Below are 18,762 nucleotides of genomic sequence, written 5' to 3' on the forward strand. Positions count from 1 at the left end.
TTCTTTCATTCTTCAGGCGTGAGCAAGCAGTGGAGAAGAAGTATCCTGGGACCTACAAACGACATCCTGTCCGTCCAATAATCCACCCTAATGCCATGGAGAAACTCATGAAGAGGAAAGGTGTGCCTCACAGACCTGGGATGCAGACCAGGCGGTGAGCACCTGTACTGACCTGATATTCAGATGAATGGGGAAACATGCCCCTAAAATACATGATTAGATGATGGTGGGCGTGGCCACACGGTACCACGTCGTCAGCGCACTTGCCTCTAGATATGGCCTAGGCAGGTGGGAGAGAGTGTGTCATGGACTCCAGGAATCTAGTTTTTACTGTCTGAGGCTTTGATGTTTATTACCTTAGCGTGGAATAATGAAAAGAGAAATGAACTGGGGGCCAAACAGACCTGGATTCAAATCCTGGCTCTGCCTATTAGAAGCTGTGTGATTTGGATCATGTCACTTGACCACTCTCAACCCCATGGGTAAAACGGTGTAACTATAGCACGTGAGATTTCTTTTTCTTTTTTTGACCCCTAGTGCACAGAATTGAGTTCACCATAATTCTTGATTTATGCAACATTGGTCCATGCATGTCCCACTTTTATATATTCATTTAGTTAGTTCTTTTTAATAATGTAATAAGTGCCTGTAAATCTACCACCAAAAACAAAAGCAGGCACTTTGATAATTACCTGTGTCTAACCATATAGTTCCCCTCATCCCACTCCTGTGTGGAACTTTCGTGAGGTTTAAATAAGACAACGTATGAAATCACCTAGGAAATCATAGTTGCTCAAAAAAAAAAAATGGGTTTTTTAATTGTTTTAAAAGATGCCCTTTCCCCTAATTATAACACATTTTCCTTATATTAGTTTAATTTTAGAATGCTCTTCCAGTCAGTTTTTATTACCAGACTCTGCTAGAGCCTCATTCCTCCCAAGGAATAGAGTTGACCCTATCCTAAATTAAAGCAAAAGAAGGAAATATCCCTTAACCTGGGTTGTAGACCCAGCAGTGAGACTTGAGCTAAATGCAGGAAGAATAAAGACAGTGAGAAAATGCAAACCGAGCGTGTATTTTAAGGCTTTCAGAACAGTGACCATTCCAGCACAGCATGACTAACATGAATCTAAACTACTGAGGGATAACTACATGGATTCATTCCAGTTTTGCTTTTACTGACCATCTTCTGGTCAAGCTCTGAGAAATTGTTTTCAGTTGGCACCTGGCAAAACCTTCCAGGAATCCCAGCACCTCTCTTCTTTTGGTGTACAAACGAGGCACAGACTTCACCTGCTGGCTCCTCCCTGCAGTCTGCCGACAGTTAAAACAAAGAGCACTTTGGGAGAAAATAGTACTGTTTAATTTTTCACAGTGTGAGCTTGTGTTTACTTTTATTTTGCCTGTGAGAGATGCATTTGAAAGAGTTTGACAGCACCAGTAGATGCTTAGTCAGTGAGCTGAACTTGTCTGGAAAGGCAACCCGGAGTAGGTATTAGAGCTGCAGAGAGTTACGCTTTCAGTTGATTGCCCCTTGAAAGATTTATGTTTCAGATTACTTGGACAGTCCAGTGATTAGGGAGTCAGAAGGTCAATGCCCACTGAGGCGATCAGAGAGGAGAAACCATCCACTATCCTTTAGCCTTGGTTTCAGTTTGTGTTTAGTTAGGGACTGAAAAGAGAGTCGGAGTTCAGTGATGGATCCACCAAGCCCATCACAAGTGAGTATAGTCTAATAAGATAATCTAAATACTTCATAATATGGAGGAGCTTGGAATGGAGGAAGAACTATTTCTCGGTGTCCAAAAACTTGGCTTCAAGTTGTGAGTTTTGCCATTTACTAGCTTTGTGAGAGACACAAGCCAGCTAACCTCTCTGATCCCTCAGTGCCCTCATCTGTAACATGGATATTGTAATGGTAGGAAACTTGTGTTTTATATATTGTAAATGGCTTTGTCAACTGTGAAGTGCTGTCTCAGCATTATTCTTTGATTTTTGCACTGCCAGGTTCAATAAACACAGCCTTTACCTGACTTAATGGCACTTTCACCTTAGCTTTCTTTTAGATCCTGCCATAGCCAGTTACTGTGTAAGTATTGATAGATGCCCTAACTGGGCCTTGGAGGGCTCTCTTTCCTCAATAAAAAGCCCCAGGACCTCCTCGATCCAGATGCCTTCTGTGCCACAAGTTGGCCAGCTGACCACAAAGCTGTGAATCTGAGACGGGAAGATGCTGACAGCAGCACAGTACCCTACCCGCCTCATCATAAACCAATTATACCTGGAACTTCTGTGCTAAGACAAGCCTTTAACTGAACTTCTCCTGAAAGAGAAGAAAAACCCATCTCCTATTGCCTGATGCCTACTGATTTCCTGTGAGGCTCTTCAAAATGTAGTCCTTAGTTCAGCATCATCTGAGAACGTGGCTGCTAAATGCAGGCCCTTAGGCCGCATCCCAGACATCCCAGTGCAGTCATTTCAACAAGCTCCCAAGTGATTCGTATGCACCTTCAAGCTGTATTCTGACGTCCAACAAGCCAGACTGTCAAGTAGGAGAGACTTCTTGTCTGGATTCTAATAGTAATGAGCTGTGAGACCAGGAGCCACTTTGGCTGGGGTTTGGGTTCTTCATCACATAGGATGAAGGCAGGACTGCATCTGTGGTTTCCTTACAAGGTCTGGGACCCCCTAGGGCCTGAATAGAGGTGTCTCTGAGGCCACTGCAGGGGTAGAGAGGACAAGGAGGGGGAGCCCCATGGGAGGGGCTTCTGCTCTCCCTCCTCTCTTCAGCTGTTCTACTATATCTGGGTTTGGGTTTTTTAAGATATAATTGACATGTAACATTATGTTAGTTTCAGGTGTACAACATAATGATTCGACATATGTGTATATTACAAAATGATCACCAAAATAAGTTTGGTTAACATCTATCACCACACACAGTTACAAATTTTTTTTCCTTGTGACGAGAACTTTTAAGATGTACTCTCTTAGCAAATTTCAAATATCCAATACAGTATTATTAACTATAGTTACCATGCTGTACATTACATCCCATGACTTATTTATGTCATAATTGGAAGTTTGTACCTTTGACCCCCTTCACCCATATCGCCCACCCCCTATTCCCACCCCCACCTCTGGCAGCCACCAATCTGTTCTCTTACTGTATCTATTTTATATATTGGGTTTCTCATAATTCATTTGAGTAAAGGATTCTGTTGGGTTTTTTTAAAAAAAAAAAAAAAAAAAGAGTTTGGGCCCTCCAGCTCTGAAATCTCCAGCTGATTTGTGTCTGCCTGGTCCGAAAGAAGGGTGGGGCTACTCTTTGGGGGGAAGGAGGTAGCGATACTACCTGGCATCCTAGAGTCTCTGCCCTGAATCAGTTCTTCAGTTTAGAAATCACTTATTGGTTGCCTGTGTGCCTTGGTGTTGGTGTGTGTAAGGTTCACCTGCAGGCTCTGGGTTCCTCCTGCACATGAGCCACGTGACTAGCCCAGTGGGCTGAGAGAGGCCCTCCTCCCTTTAGGAACACGGTAGAATACCGGGTCGTTCCACATGAGCCCTTCTCTTACTGGCTCTACGCAACCTCCTGGGCTCTCTATTAATTCCCCCTCCTCTACTGCCACCCCCTTCGGCCCCTTCCTGAAACATTTATTGAGTACCTACTGTGAGCAAGACTCCTTGCTAGTGTCCTCCACATGCAAAGGTGGATATGACTTAGTAGCAGCCCTCAAGGGGACCATGTCTAGACGAAACTCCCTGAATTTAGCCTCTTGTCTAATTAACTGAGGTTTCCTTCTCTGGTCCCAGACCTCTGTCCTTTGTGATCCCTCCATGGGATCCATCACCAGAAAGATTTCTGATCGTGAGCAAACACCCATGCCTGTGCCTTGGCATACTGGCACCAAGCTGAGAGCTGATACTGTGAGGAAGAGGTCAAGAAGCCTGTAGGGTAAAATTAGAATTTAAAGGGGTTTGAGTACTCAGCTAGTGAAGCACAGAATAAAATCCAGAAGGAATAAAGGGAATCCTCTGTAAGTGGACATTAGGTTGTTTCTAGCTTTCTGCTATTTTAAACAATGCTTTAACATAACATCTTCCAACATACATCTTTGTGCACATCCGTTATCTCCACTGGATAAATCCCTGTGTATGTAACTGCTGATTCAAAGATTATGTGTACTTTAAGGCCTGGGATACATTTCCCCAAACTTGAATGTGTCTTCATGTGTTTAAAACCAAACCTGTTCTTTTCTCCCAGGCCAGATCTGTTGAGATCTGAAGGTATCCCCAGTGTGGAAGTGGCTCCCACTGCATCCCCTTTGTCCGGAAGTCCCAAAATGTCCACCTCCAGCAGCAAGAGCCGATATCGGAGCAAACCACGCCACCGCCGCGGGAGTAGCCGAGGCAGCCATAGTGACTTTGCGGCGATCTTAAAAAGCCAGCCAGCCCGGGAAAATTCACCCCATCCCACTTACCTGCACCAGGCTCAGTCCGAATACCCTTCTCCCCATCACCGTAGTCCTCTGCAGCAGCAACACCAGCAACCCCCTCCTGCCACGTCTCAGAGTCACCGTCCCAGACTCGATATGCACGGACAGGACGTTGCAACCTGCGCCAACAACCTGAGGTATTTTGGCCCCGCGGCGGCCCTACGGAGCCCACTCAGCAGCCATGCTCAAAGACAGATTCCTGGCTCCAGCCCTGACCTCATCTCCACGGCCGTGGCAGCAGATTGCTGGAAAAGTTCTGAGCCCGACAAGGGCCAGGCTGGCCCCTGGGGCTGTTGTCAGGCTGACCCCTATGACCCCTGCCTCCAGCGCAGGCCGGAACAGCATGGGTCCGTAGACATCCCCTCTGCCAAGCCCGTGGGGAGGAACCCCAGCCTTTTCAAGCCACCAGCACACAATCCCCTCTCGGAAAATGCCCAAGGTTCTGAGAAAATGGAAGAAAAGGAATTCAGCGGCTGTGGGTCTGCATCATCCCTCAACACCTCTCATCGCATCACCCCCCCAGCGCTACCTCGAAAAACAAGGCCCCTTCAGAAGGTAAGGTGTGATGACAGCCGCGGTGTGTGTCACTGCCTTCAAGGAATGTCAGAGCCTGTCATATTCTATGCAGTATAAAACGTACATAAAAAATATGCATTTTGTAAAAGGATGAGATAACAAAAGCATAAATAGCAGTTTATTTACTTTTAATGCTTTCCACACTGCTTAAGTGATGGACTAAGGAGTACACTTTGGAAACTCCTGAATCAGGGGACTGATTCAAATGTAGATAATTTATCAATGAAAAATAGCCATATGTTAGCAACATGTCATCAAAATAGTTTGGAATCTGCTACTCTAGCCTAGTCCTAAGGGATGTAGCAAGAAGGAAGGCTCCCGTTATAAAACATGTCTGGGAAACAGTATTCTCTGTCCCCTCTTGGAGCTTCCTAAGCTCACATTAACAAATCCTAGGCTTTGAGAAATCATGCAATAACCTTGTTTAATCCAGCACTTCCCTCACCTATGTGACCATATTGCCTTTTTAAAATAACATCTATTAATCCCCCATGGAACTAGCTTTCTTCACAATATCGCCTTAATTAATAACCGTCATGATCCAGCTGGTTCTCAGTCACTGAAACCTGTTCCTCGCCCACTGGCTGCCTGTGGTTTATTAGCTGGGAGGCGGACTACCTCTCCTCCCTTGTGGGTAAGAGCCCAAACTTGGGAGTCAGACCTGAGTTCAAAGCGAGGCTCTTCCACTTATTACCTTTATGAACATCGGTTTCTAATCTATGAAATGGGGCTAATAGTGGACCCTGTCTCATTGGTCGATGTGAAGATTAAATGAGTTAATACATATAAAGCATTTAGAACAGGACCTGGCACGTAGCAACCTTCCAAAAATGTGAGCTCATCTTGCTAATGTGTTAAAAATAACACTATGTGTGAAAAGTATTTAGCACAGAGAAAACACCCACTCAATTCTAACTACTGTTTCATATCATCATCGTTCATCAGAAGTTCAGTTGAAGGAATGAAAATGTCTAAAATGTAAATGAGGATGTTTTGGTCAACTAGACATTTACTAGAAAAGAAGTTGAATCTGAAGGCCACTGTCTCAGAACTGTATTTCTTCCTCCACTTACAGGGCTGCTATTGACTGAGCTTTCCCAGAAATAAATTGTGTTTCAGGTAGTGCAGTGGATTTGGGCTAAGTCGGTCTCTGCTCCTCTGACCCCTAAAGCCAATAACATAATTTTTTCGTAACAACTTTATTGAGATACAATTCACATACCACACAGTTCTCCCATTTAAAGTGTATAACTCAGTTCTTTCTCTCGAGTTGTGCAGCCATCACCACAACTAATTTTAGAATATTTCCATCACCCCGAAAAGAAACCCCTGCACCCTTTAGCAATCACCCCATTCCCCCGTCCCCTCCCAAGTAACATGTATCTTTGAACCATCCTGATGCCATTTTGAGGCATCCGTGGGTCTGCAGGCCACGGAACACACCCCTTCTACTTTTGGCCTCACTAAAACCACACTCCCACAGAGCAGCTTAATTTCTCTCTGCTGAGATACGCTCCCACGGGTCTTCTAGGGGGAAGTGCTCATCTCCACAGTCAGGATAACTCCATCCCTGTCTTTCCTACGCAAAAAAGCACATCAGAATACAAATGGGTAAAAGTGATGGATTGTCAGAAATGACTTTAAAGGTAAATTATCCTCAATGTTTGGTACAGTTATTTGGACCCACTTACCCACCTCACAAGGGATTGTAGTAATCCCGTGCATTAATGACAGTTGATCTGAAGTGGGGCTGTTCCTATGCCCTGGAAGGGAAATGGAATCTTCCCTCACAGGGAAGATCATGTTCTCAGATGGGACACTTACCCACCCTTCCAGATCAACCACAGAGCCCCAGCAATGATGAGGCCTCAGATGTCCCAACCAGAGTTCTCTTATCTGTGCCCACATGCTGACTCAGTCATGTGCTAAGCACCTACCTTGTATGCAGTGTTGTATTAATGGTGGAGGAGGAATACAGTACAACAAGATGGGGTCTGACCCTAAATCATGTATGTCTTAGTAGTAGAGATGATGTAAGCATAATAACTATAATATTAGTGAAAAGGTGATTGGTACATAAAAGGGGAAAAAGTAGTTGTTGGGCTTTGAAGAACTAAAAGATCACCTCTTATTGGAGTCTCTATATCAGAGCCTAGAACCACAAGTGACAATGGTTACAAGACACCACCCCAAAATCCAAGACCTCTTCTCCAGTTTCCCCTCTTCAAGTTCAGGGCCTTTCATCATGGACACCCAGGGAAAGTTGCTAAACGAATGAAGAGATATATGTTTTAAAATGACAGCAAGCTACCACTCAATGTCTTTGATGAAAATTAAATCTTTTACAGGGACTGTGTGCGCGCGCGTGTGTGTGTGTGTGTGTGTGTAAGAGAGAGAGAGAAAGAGAAATAAGACTCTTCCCTCCTTGTTCTCCTCAGAGTGGAGATGACTCCTCTGAAGAGGAAGAAGGGGAAGTAGATAGTGAAGTTGAATTTCCACGAAGACAGAGGTAAAACCAATAAACACATGTGATTGCCTTCAGTGTAATCAGGGAAAATCCTGAGTTTGCCCTCCGGTTCGATCACAGGCTGCTTTCTAACAGCCAGCTTGTAGGGAAGTTGGAACCTACCATTGCCCATTTTGGCAGCTGGCTATGCACAGCAGATTCTAGTTTATCCAAATTCACTAGATAGGAACTGCAAGATGGGGAAAATAAATATGGATTCAAGGTTATAATTGACAACATAGTGGGCAGTTTATGAGAGATGGCTGTGCTGTTTTATGGGTAATTTTACTGATTTCTAGTGTACCTCCCTATATTAGTCTGCTCAGGCTGCCATAACAAAATACCACAGACTGGGTGGCTTAAACAATGGAAATTTATTTCTCCCACTTCTGGAGGCTGGGAAGTCCAAGTCCAAGGTTCCTGGTGAGAACTCTCTTCCTGGCTTGCAGACAGCAGCCTTCTTGCTGTGTCCTCACATGGTGGGGGAGAGAGAGAGAGATCTTCATCTTATAAGGCCACAGACCTGTCAGATTAGGGCCCCACCCATATGACCTCATTTAACCTTAATTACCTCTTAAAGACCCTCTCTCCAGATTCAGTCACATTGTAGGTAAGGCTTCAACATATGAATTTTGGGAGGATGCAATTAAATCCATAGCACTCTCCATGCCTTGGGTTTTATACCTCAAATTAAGTATAATTAAATGAGTCGAGTCCTCCTTCAACCCATCCTTAGAAATAGCTTCCTGCCTAGCCAGCAATAATAACTTTGCTTATAGGACTAAAGAAGGACCACACCCCTCATTTCTAGAATTAAGAGCTGCCCTTTTGTAGAAGTATGGGAAGGTAGTTTTCCTCCCAGGAGGCCTTTTCTGCTACTAGGCATCTGTTTTTGAAGAGGAAGCCTTTAAGAATCCCCCAGGAAGGTTTGTGTACCTACCCAGAACCAGGAATTTCCTAAAACCAAGGGACTTCTAGTACTTTGGTAAATTGTACTCCGGGTCCCTATGCTGTACGCAAAATTGAAATCTGTTCTCATCCCCTGAGCTATTCCTACCACATTGCCATTGCTGTCTTGTTGTTTCCTTGGACGCTGTGTTTTCTCCTATGCAGGGACATTGAGCCCGAATAAAATGTCTTTTCATCCTCTGACCTCATTCTACAGGCATCACAATTATGTTACTTCCAGCTTTTGTTCTTATGACCACCATTAACTCAGCCCATCTGATGGCTTCCCACCTTTCTTTCTTGCTATGATGCAAAATTTTGGTTTTACCTCACGGTTTTGCTTTTAATATTATAACATTCTTCTCTCTGTCTCCTTTCTGCATTACCAGACTTTCTTTCTTTCTTTCTTTGTTGGATCTTCATTGCTGCACGTGGGCTTTCTCTGGTTGCGGTGCGCAGGCTTCTCATTGCAGTGGCTTGTTGCGGAACACAGGCTCTAGGCGTGCAGGCTCAGTAGTTGTGGTGCAGGGGCTTAGTTGCTCTTCGACATGTGGGATCTTCCCGGACCAGGGCTTAAACCCGTGTCCCCTGCATTGGCAGGCGGATTCTCAACCACTGCGCCACCAGGGAAGCCCCTGGATTACCCGCCTTGAGAAGGTGTGAGTCCTACTTTAACTTCCGTTTCCCACATGGGCTTCCTCCATCTGGCCTCTTTTCATGTGTCCTTGATGCCACCCCCGCGCCCAGCCCATCACCTGGCCTGCCCATCAACCAAACTCAGATCATATGCCATCAAAATCGCTTTGTACTAAGAAATACAGAAAGATCAGACAATGACAGAGGGAAAGGGCAGTCTTCTTTTTTCTTATTTGTTTTGTTTGTTAAGTCAGCGTAAGCTAACAGTATTCTTTTTACTAGGCTTCTTGCAAACAATGGAAAAGAACTGAGGAACGTTCTTAAATCCCCTCCCCCACCCCAGGAGCTTTGCGTCATCAGAGCTAAACCCAGATGTTACCTGGAATGAGCCAGCAACTGGCTGGGCAGCGCCCACAGCTGCAGAGTGAATGTTCCTTCCAAGCACATTTCTGTTGGGGGTCGGCCTTCTGGGCCACTCTGCCCCATGAGAAATGCCCCACCATGCCCAGGCAGGTAGGGAAGGACATGGTGGCATGTGAGTAGACCTGGCCCGAGCCCAGCTCTGCTGTGTGGCCTTGAACAAGTCACTTCCCTTCTCTGCCTCCAGTTTTCTGCTCTGGGAGAGGAGTCAGACCAGAGACTCTCCAAAGTCTCTTTCACCCTTGAGAACCTAGGTGGTTGATTCTCTGTGTATAAGAAGCATACTCTCAATGTGAACATTTCCATACCACACAGGTATACACAGTGTCATTAGACCAGCTGATTTTCTCAAAGACCAGTGGTAGCCATCAGTTTTGGAGCGTTGTGTGGAGCCACATAAACATATAAAACAAACAAAGCTCAGATTTCTCTCTCTGTTGCTTTAAACAGTTTCTGCCTTTTGAGATTTGACTCTCCCTCAGGGGCAGGAAAAAAGAACTAGATCACCTCCCACCAAGGCTGTGACTGACAGACAAGGAAAGGAAAGTAAGGACTTCCCTGGCGATCCAGTGGTTAAGATTCCACGCTTCAACTGCAGGGGGCGTGGGTTCGATCCCTGGTCAGGGAACTAAGATCCCGGGGCATGCCAAAAAAAAAAAGGAAAGTAGCCGTTCCTGGGACTAAGTTCCTCTGGTTCTTTGTGGTTCTAGGCCCCATCGCTGTATCAGCAGCTGCCAGTCATATTCAACCTTTAGCTCTGAGAATTTCTCTGTGTCTGACGGAGAGGAAGGAAATACCAGTGACCACTCAAACAGCCCTGAGGAGTTAGTGGATAAACTCGAAGACCGCCTGGCAGAGAAGCTAGATGACCTGCTGTCCCAGACGCCGGAGATCCCCATTGAGATATCCTCGCATTCAGACGGGCTGTCTGACAAGGAGTGTGCTGTGCGCCGTGTGAAGACGCAGATGTCTCTGGGCAAGCTGTGTGCGGAGGACCGTGGCTATGAGGTGGGGGGTTCTCCTCCCTTCTCCTCTCATCACTCTTCCCTTCCTGGAGCTCTTTGGGTTAGAACATGCTCAAGTCCTTAGGGCCTTTACAATCATCGTCTAGTATATAAGATAAAACAACTGCCTCCATGAAGTCAGTAGAAGTACAGAGATAACAGAGCCCCCCCAGAATGGGGGCAATTCTCCCAAAGGAAGCACAAACACAGAACTGCTCAGGAACCCTTCATTCCAAGATTTCACTCAAGCATCACTTCCGACCCCATCTCCCAACCTGGTTAAGGGTGTGAGCCTCCCTCCTCTGTGTCCCCACCAGCCCCTACATGCTATCAGAGCACATGTAACACTTTAGTTCACAGACAGTACTGCCTTCTGAGAGGCACGATAGCACAGTGGTTGGAAGTGTAGACCCTGAAATCTGACTGCCTAGATGCAAATCTCAGCCTTTCCACTAACTCACTGTGTGACATTGGGTAAGCCACTTAACCTCGCTGTAGGTCAGTTCCCTTATCTGTAAAATGGGTATGATAACAGCCTCTATTTCGTAGGGTTGTTGTGAGGATTGAGTGGATTAATAGATGTTAAAGCACTTACAGCAGTGCCTGGGACACAGTAAACAATATATGTAGGGCTTTGGGGGCACTGTTATCACTGTCATCACCTTCGTCATAATTGCCATATCATCATCTTTATATGTCTTCTTTCTCCGTAAACCCCACAAGGACAGGACCTGATCTCCTTTATCTTAGCGAGCAACCCAGCACAGCGCCTGTCACATGAGAGGTGCTCAAAATATGTTTACTGATTGATTGCAGAAAGGAATTAAGGTCTTATGTTGTCTTGACTTTGCAGAATCCTATGCAGTTTGAAGAATCGGACTGTGACTCTTCAGATGGGGAGCGTTCTGATGCCACAGTTAGGACCAATAAGCACTACAGCTCTGCTACTTGGTAATGAAAGAATACCTACCCTGAAGATCTCATGACTATACTGGCATTTCACATCCATCCCACCCCCAGACTCTTCCCACTCTCTCCCTGCTTTTCTGTCTGGGAAGAGAGCTACCCCATCTTTCTTACCCCTAGACGTGAGCTGCAATAACAGGAACATGAGACTTCACAAATCTCTGGAAAAAAATATCCAAATGAAATTAAGTCTCACTGAACATTTCAATCAAGAATGGCAGGGATCTATTTTATTGAATATTCTAGCTACTGTAACACTGATATTTATTTTTGTTTGACATTTTAACACTTTGTACTGTAAAGAGTGAACTATATATGATAGAGAGAAAGACAATAATTTCTTGCAAAAAAAAAAGAGAGAGAGAGAGAAAGAAAGGAGGAAAGAACAGAAGTGGAATTCAGGAGCAACATCCTTGGGAATCTGTGGAGCCAGGAGGTATTACTGCTGCTTGAACAGGGGACCAGTTCCTCTGGCCATAAGTGACTGAAGAAGAGCCAGAGCAAGACATACTGAACATTTTAGAAAACAAAAACAGCAAAAGAAAAGCAATTCCAGGTAATCTGTGAACAGACCACATTAAATTCACCCAGCTTGTCCAGATGGGTGATGGAAAGACCTAGACAGTTTTGGAGACCAGAGACTTGCACCCAAGGCCTTTGAGGGCATGTGCTTCCTCTAAGAGGAAAAAGAAAACTGCGTGTGTCAAAGCTGATCTCATTTTTAAAATGCTGAGCAGCGTTAGTAGTGAGACTTACAGACAGTGTCCAACCTTGTCCTTGACAAATTTTCTGCTTTTTATGCTGTCAGTGTCACTACCTTGGCAAATGCATTACCTTGACCAATGTGTTGATTTTTCAGACTCAAGTGCCAGTTTCCTGTAGCCTATTTCCTTTCCACCTGTTGGCCGCTTCTTTTAGGGAAAAAGGGGCAGGGGAGGCGGAGCCCTAGGAGGAGAGAAGACAAAAAGAGAATGTCCAACAGTGTTGGAAAAGCAAATGTGGAATTTGTAAAAGGACATTCTCAGAATGTCTCAGTTCAACTACGTGCAGAAGATGGGATCACCCCACCCTGGAACCAGGTTGCTTGTCTACTAGAGTTTTATTGATTTAAACAGAACAGTCCTTGAAGACAGCTAGGAGGTGTGTCAGTCTGCCCGATGTCCAATCCCAAACCATCCCCCATGTTTTTATTTGTTAACTCATTCTATCCCAGAAGCTGTAGTGACTGGCTACCACTATCAGAATAAAGGCAAAATAAGCAACTTGCAAAGGGCAACCCCTCCCCTATCACGATAGCATTTTTGTTAAATGCTACTTGTAACATGTATTTGGATCAATGTAGTTTTGAATAATTGGATTTGGAAATTCGTAGAAAGAACAACTGATGCTAAGCAGAGATTGGAAAAATATTGTCCAAGGCATGAAGTCCTTCCTGTCTCTAGGGTCATGGGCTCTGAGAAACATCCCAAGGTACCTCATGGTACCTTGGCTTTAAGGAAATTTTTATCTAGAATTTTATATAAAAACAGATGTTGGCCTAGTTCCTGTCTCTGTCTCCAAAATCAGTTAAAGCCAAACAACCTCGAAGCTCAAGACCTGAAGAGGGTGGCTAGACGCTCTGATATTGCATCGGACTGGACTTCAGGAAAGACTTACATACACAGGTATTAAACCATTTCCAGTACAGATGAAAACATCACCCTCCTCTGGGTGTCACTGATTGCATTGGCCAAAAAGGAAAAGCAGGAGGGAATATAGAGCAGTTCCTTTTGCTTGTTTTGATCCCTCCATTTGTTTACACTTTATGTTGAGACATTGATTTAAAATTTAGTGTCTGTAATTTATAGCTCTTAGGTAGGCTGAAGGAAAATATTTAACTTATACAGAGAGCAGTATTGTTTCATTAAATTATTCCATTTTGTATAAATTCTGTAGCTGGACTACATGAAAGATCTTAAGTTATGGTATTATTATCATTGTTATTTTATTTTATAATTATCTTTCTCATTTTCTGTCGATCAGAAAGTGTGGTTTATGGTGTAGCACAATGATTGTGTTTATTGCTAACCATGAATTATTATGGATTTTTATGAAGGAATGAAAATGGAACTGCCATTTGGGAGCTCCCTGGTATTTGTCTTAGCTGTATTCCCTCATTTTCTGTGTACAACAACAATCACGAGGATGCGTGTACCGCCCTGAGGTCCAGTGGATACGTTGTGATTTTGACTTGATCGCAAAAGCTCCTAGGTGGGCATCAGATGACTGAGTGGTGGACAAAGAGTTCAAAAGCTGTACATTTTCTCGAGTTTCTTAAGAAATAAAATCATGGGACTACATTAGAAGCACAAACAGAATTATGTAATGCCCTGAGAGGAACAGGCCTACAGGGAATCTGCATGGGGCCTGTGGGGTAGATAGTTTCAAGAACTGGTGGCATAGTTTGTAATCTCCTTCCTACTAAATCCCATAAAACCAACATTTTGCTCCTAGTTGGGAGACTATAAAAAGGAAATAAAGAGATGGCATGACAAAAAAAAATGCCTAACTGTGATGTCATCCCATAGCAAGACAAGAGAAATTCTAGAATGAGGTTTAGTCTCTTAGTCACAGAGCTGGAAAAGTACCTTGAAAGCCCGTATTTTTCATCCTCTGACTTCAGACCACACCATACTGTGAATCTCTCTGGTTCATTACTTCTGAGAACAGAGAGGCTACAACTCTGTGTCCTCTTTATTTATTTATTTTTTTTGATGTGGACCATTTATAAAGTCTTCATTGAATTTGTTACAATATTGCTTCTGTTCTATGTCTTGTGTTTTTGGCCGCGAAGCATGTGGGATCTTAGGTCCCCAACCAGGGATCAAACCCGCATCCCCTGCATTGGAAGGTGAAGTCTTAACCACTGGACCGCCAGGGAAGTCCCTCTATGTCCTCTTTCTGTCCAACATAAAACACTGACCCTTCAGCATGTCCAGGTCTTGCCCACCTGTCGTGGCCAAAGAGGAACATAAAGGTTAACGTGTCTTACCCCTTTCAGTGATGGTCTTCCTGGAAAACCCACCCCAATACCTCATAATTTTGATAACTTTTTTGAATTCCCATCTTGACTGTCTGTCATGGTAATGCCATATACCTGTCTGGATTGACTGTTATGAGCAAGTTAGCATAGCAGACAGTATTGAATCTTCAAGTCATTCACTCTATTGTCAAGAGTTGAATAGGGCTTCCCTGGTGGCACAGTGGTTGAGAGTCCACCTGCCAATGCAGGGGACACAGGTTCGAGCCCTGGTCCGGGAAGATCCCACATGTCGTGGAGCAACTAAGCCCATGTTCCACAACTACTGAGCCTGCGCTCTAAAGCCCGCGAGCCACAACTACTGAGCCCATGAGTCGCAACTGCTGAAGCCCGCACGCCTAGAGCCTGAGCTCCACAACAAGAGAAGCCACCGCAATGAGAAGCCCGCACACCACAAAGAGTAGCCCCTGCTCGCCGCAACTCGAGAAAGCCCGCATGCAGCAACAAAGACCCAACGTAGCCAAAAATAAATAAATTTATTTAAAAAAAAAAAGTTGAATAAAGTTCCACATTGAACATTTTACTTATTTTTTAGTAGAACTGACTAGAGGCTTCAGAGAACAGTGTCTTTAGTCTAGGTTAAAAGAGAAATGCCTTCTCCATCCCAGGCTACCCTTCACTGCCTGCCTTCAAATAACCAGCACAATTTTGAATTAGTGTGTGTTTGTTTGAGAACAACTCCACAGTCATCTGAAGAGTGGAACGAAGAGCTCGGGGAATTTAAGAGCTAATTCTTCAGTCTGACAACTGGGTGGCAGTGCTTTAAAGAATCACAGGACTATGATTTCAAGCTTCATTGTTGATCAAAAGTTTAACCCCCTTGAAGTGAATTCCACATTCATTTAGCATTTGGTTTTGACTGACTGCAAGATAATGAGTTTTTATTTGTTTTGCAGATGGGCATTTGGTTCTGATTCCTATCTGTTTCTAGATCATGTCCTCTGAATAACAATTCCTCTTAAAATTGCTTGGCAGAGGGACTGAGAAGCCTGCATCCTCCTTTGAAGTTATAATAGACCTTACCACCACTAAAGTTTGGACCTGTTGGTGAGATTGTGGGGAGCACCTACCCAGGGAGGTGAAGGTGTTAACTGTGTTGTATGATGGTTCGGTATGACCAGCTTGAAGTTCACATATTTTAAAACTTTAGTATCAACAAATCCATCCTTCTAGAATTAAGGATATTTTAGTAGGATTTAATAAGTACACTGGACTTCCACTTAAGGGCCTCATTGTACTAAATTTTCCTCTTACCCTAAGTAATAATAGATTTGATGGTTTGGGGTTTTCCTGGTACCAACCCAATTTTCAATGCCCTCTCCCACTGTGGAGCATTGACGTTTTTCCAGTGTGAATGCGTTCTTATTGATCAAAAGATTTACCCTTTTTTTCCATGCCCTTTTGTCTCAATCCACCCCCCTTCCTTAAAATGTTTCTACTTGAACTTCCTGTGACTGAATTCTACAAATGCCAAGGAATTCCTGCCCTGCTCTGCAGTATAGTGCGCTATGTTGTATTTTGTTTTTCTACCAAGCCAGAAACCAAAATAGCACTTCATACCACCATCTGCCATCTCCACCCTCAATACCCAAGACCGTGGTATTTATTGATCACCATATTCTTTCCTGCTGAGCCTGGACATGGCCTCAGAACCTCTCACAACACAGCATTTGGAGCCATAATTGGCACTTGATTGGAATTGGTGTGCAAGGGGAGATCTGTTTGCTGTCCCAGCTCTAACCTCATAATTAATTTCCTAAGGTGGTTTGAGATCTCGAGTTAGCCCTGATGGGAGAATGACAGGATATACCAGTGTACTCCTTATAGATCCCACCCTACAGCTATCAGGGGGCAGCACCAATGACAGCAAAAAGGCCATGTGCCTCCACCCACTGCCCTTTTGGAGTACGATTCCAATTGTATATTGAATTCCAAAATGTCTCTTCATTTACATCATTTCATTGTTAAATGAGCATGTTCCTCCACCACCTTCTATAAACAGAAAGTTAATACAAGTCCCAGTTACTTGCTTCTTCCTTAGACTCTATGAGACTGATGTACCAAAACGTGACATTCTTTTCAAGACTCTGACTTGTACTGTCAGTATGAATTTAGTGCCTTTCTAGGCAGCAAGATTTTTCTTCATTGCTGATTTCATAGAATAAATGTCCTAATATACTCACATCGCCAATGTTAGCAGCCTCACAGACTAGCACATAAGAATCACATTAGTCTGCCTGTTTGCATGTTACAGCCAATACTGCAAGCACCTATTCAAACTGGAAGGAACTAGACTGCCAAATGGAGGACCCCTGTGGAACCTGGAACACTTCTCAGGGACAGGTGGCAGAAGAGGGGAGCTCTGAAATCACTGTTCTGAGAAATAGGGTAACCCCAAAAGGGTTAGGTTAAGGCTTTTGTTAACTGTCACGTAACCGGAGCATGCTGGCAGGATTTCACACAGGGCCGAGCCCCCAAGCAGACGGTAAGGCCACTGTAAGAAAACTTCCGGCCAAATCCCAGGCCTACTCTCTAGAGCCACTTCACAGCACTCAGGGGCACGCTGGCTCCTGGCCCCAGGCTGCTGCCCAGTGACCAGACACACAGGGTCCTCCCGTGGTTGCAGACCAGAGGGAACCCCACCAGAAGGCGCAGCCTAATAGGAAGACGTCCCTTATTGACCGCATCGCCCGGGTAGCTCACTACCTCGAGCGACCACTTCTCAAGAGTCTGGAAGTGGGACGACCCACTTTGATTCTTGATTGCAATAATTTGAGTTCCTTTCAATTTGGAGCAAATTAACTTTTTTTGTAGTCAAGTCTCAGAATGATCTCCCTCATCTGTGTCCTCTGAGGTCTCCAGTACTGTTAGTTCCCCTGCTCCCTGTGTGGGTTCTGATGCCGGCTCCCTCTTTGTATTGAACAATTGTACAGCGATGGGAACAAGAGCGACTATCAAAGCAAACAAATGCATGGAATTAAACAAAAAGTGTACTTCACTGTTTTCTGTCCTGTCTTTTCCTTATAGGTACTGTTTGTGTCCTGAGAGCTGCCTTCACAAGTCTCAGTATTTGTCAGAACTTACTTACGGGAAAGGAAGACTTTACATGACTGGGTCTCCCGCAGCCAGGAAAAATAGGTGATGGGAAAAGCTGGTTTCTGGGGCTCTTTCGTCAGACACATCCACAGAAGGAAGAGATGACCATGATTTTCTTTGGTTATCGTCTCTTGGTGATTATTCTGTCATATCCTAGACAGGCACTCTTCTTCTTCCCTATGACTTTCCTGCTGCCCATCTTACAGCTACTTCTGTGGTATTAGTACCCTACTATAAAATATGCATACGAGGGAAAAGGCAAAAATGAAAATCTGGCTTCCAGTGTGTACAACTGGTAAGAAGCTTGAGAGTAGAAAGCTAAGACACCACTTTGGATTGTCTGATTTTCAGCCAATCCTGATTCCCACTGGCAATGGGAATTGAAAGTTAGCAACATGTATAAACACACACCACACAGAATATTTATATCCATTTATTTGGGAAATTGCTTTGCCTGTAAACTCACAACTGATAAGGCACATTGTTGCAAAATCACGGGGGAGATGGGAGAGAGACCAATCCAAGGATCTGGATAAAGGGCAAAGGGCCATACTTTCAATAGTGTAGAGAGCTTCCTTGTGTCTCCCCTTCCCTCCTCCTACTTCACAACACAAAGAGCCACGGATCTCCAAGTCCAGTTGGCATCCTCCTCCCACTCTTGTTATCAAGCTTCTTTTAAAGCAACACATCCTTAAAAATGAAGTCCTTGTTGTGTTTTTTGGATTATACCATGTCCAAAAAACACTGCTTGGAAATTCATTCTCTGTCATGAATTCCCAAGAATTCATGTAGAACAACTGGTCTACATTAAAGCCTTGGCAAGATTCTTGGCCAAGCCAAATCAAAAACCCAGCAGATGGTGCCCAGGGACAACAGTTCTAATAAGAAATGATGAGTTACTCCTGTAAGGTACAGGATCCCAGAGCTGGTCATTTTAGGTGCCAAGGCCCTTCTGTCCTTGGAAGCATGAACAGGTCTGTGCCAATTCAATACTGCAGCCATAGGAAGCCATGACAGCTACAGATCATTAAAATA

General features: G+C 44.3%; 1 protein-coding gene across 1 annotated transcript in view; it reads left to right on the forward strand.

Annotated features, from left to right (window-relative positions):
* MAP3K13 (mitogen-activated protein kinase kinase kinase 13) overlaps positions 1 to 11,907 on the forward strand; it is a 129,264-nt gene extending 117,357 nt beyond the window's left edge. The window contains exons 10-14 of the mRNA XM_065876197.1: positions 17 to 154; positions 4,265 to 5,051; positions 7,511 to 7,581; positions 10,293 to 10,590; positions 11,440 to 11,907. Of these exons, the coding sequence (XP_065732269.1) occupies positions 17 to 154; positions 4,265 to 5,051; positions 7,511 to 7,581; positions 10,293 to 10,590; positions 11,440 to 11,541 (1,396 nt within the window). The 3' untranslated portion in view covers positions 11,542 to 11,907. The remainder of the gene's footprint in view (positions 1 to 16; positions 155 to 4,264; positions 5,052 to 7,510; positions 7,582 to 10,292; positions 10,591 to 11,439) is intronic.
* The last annotated feature ends 6,855 nt before the right edge of the window (positions 11,908 to 18,762 follow it).

This window comes from Phocoena phocoena, chromosome 4, assembly GCF_963924675.1.
Source record: "Phocoena phocoena chromosome 4, mPhoPho1.1, whole genome shotgun sequence".
NCBI lineage: Eukaryota > Metazoa > Chordata > Mammalia > Artiodactyla > Phocoenidae > Phocoena > Phocoena phocoena.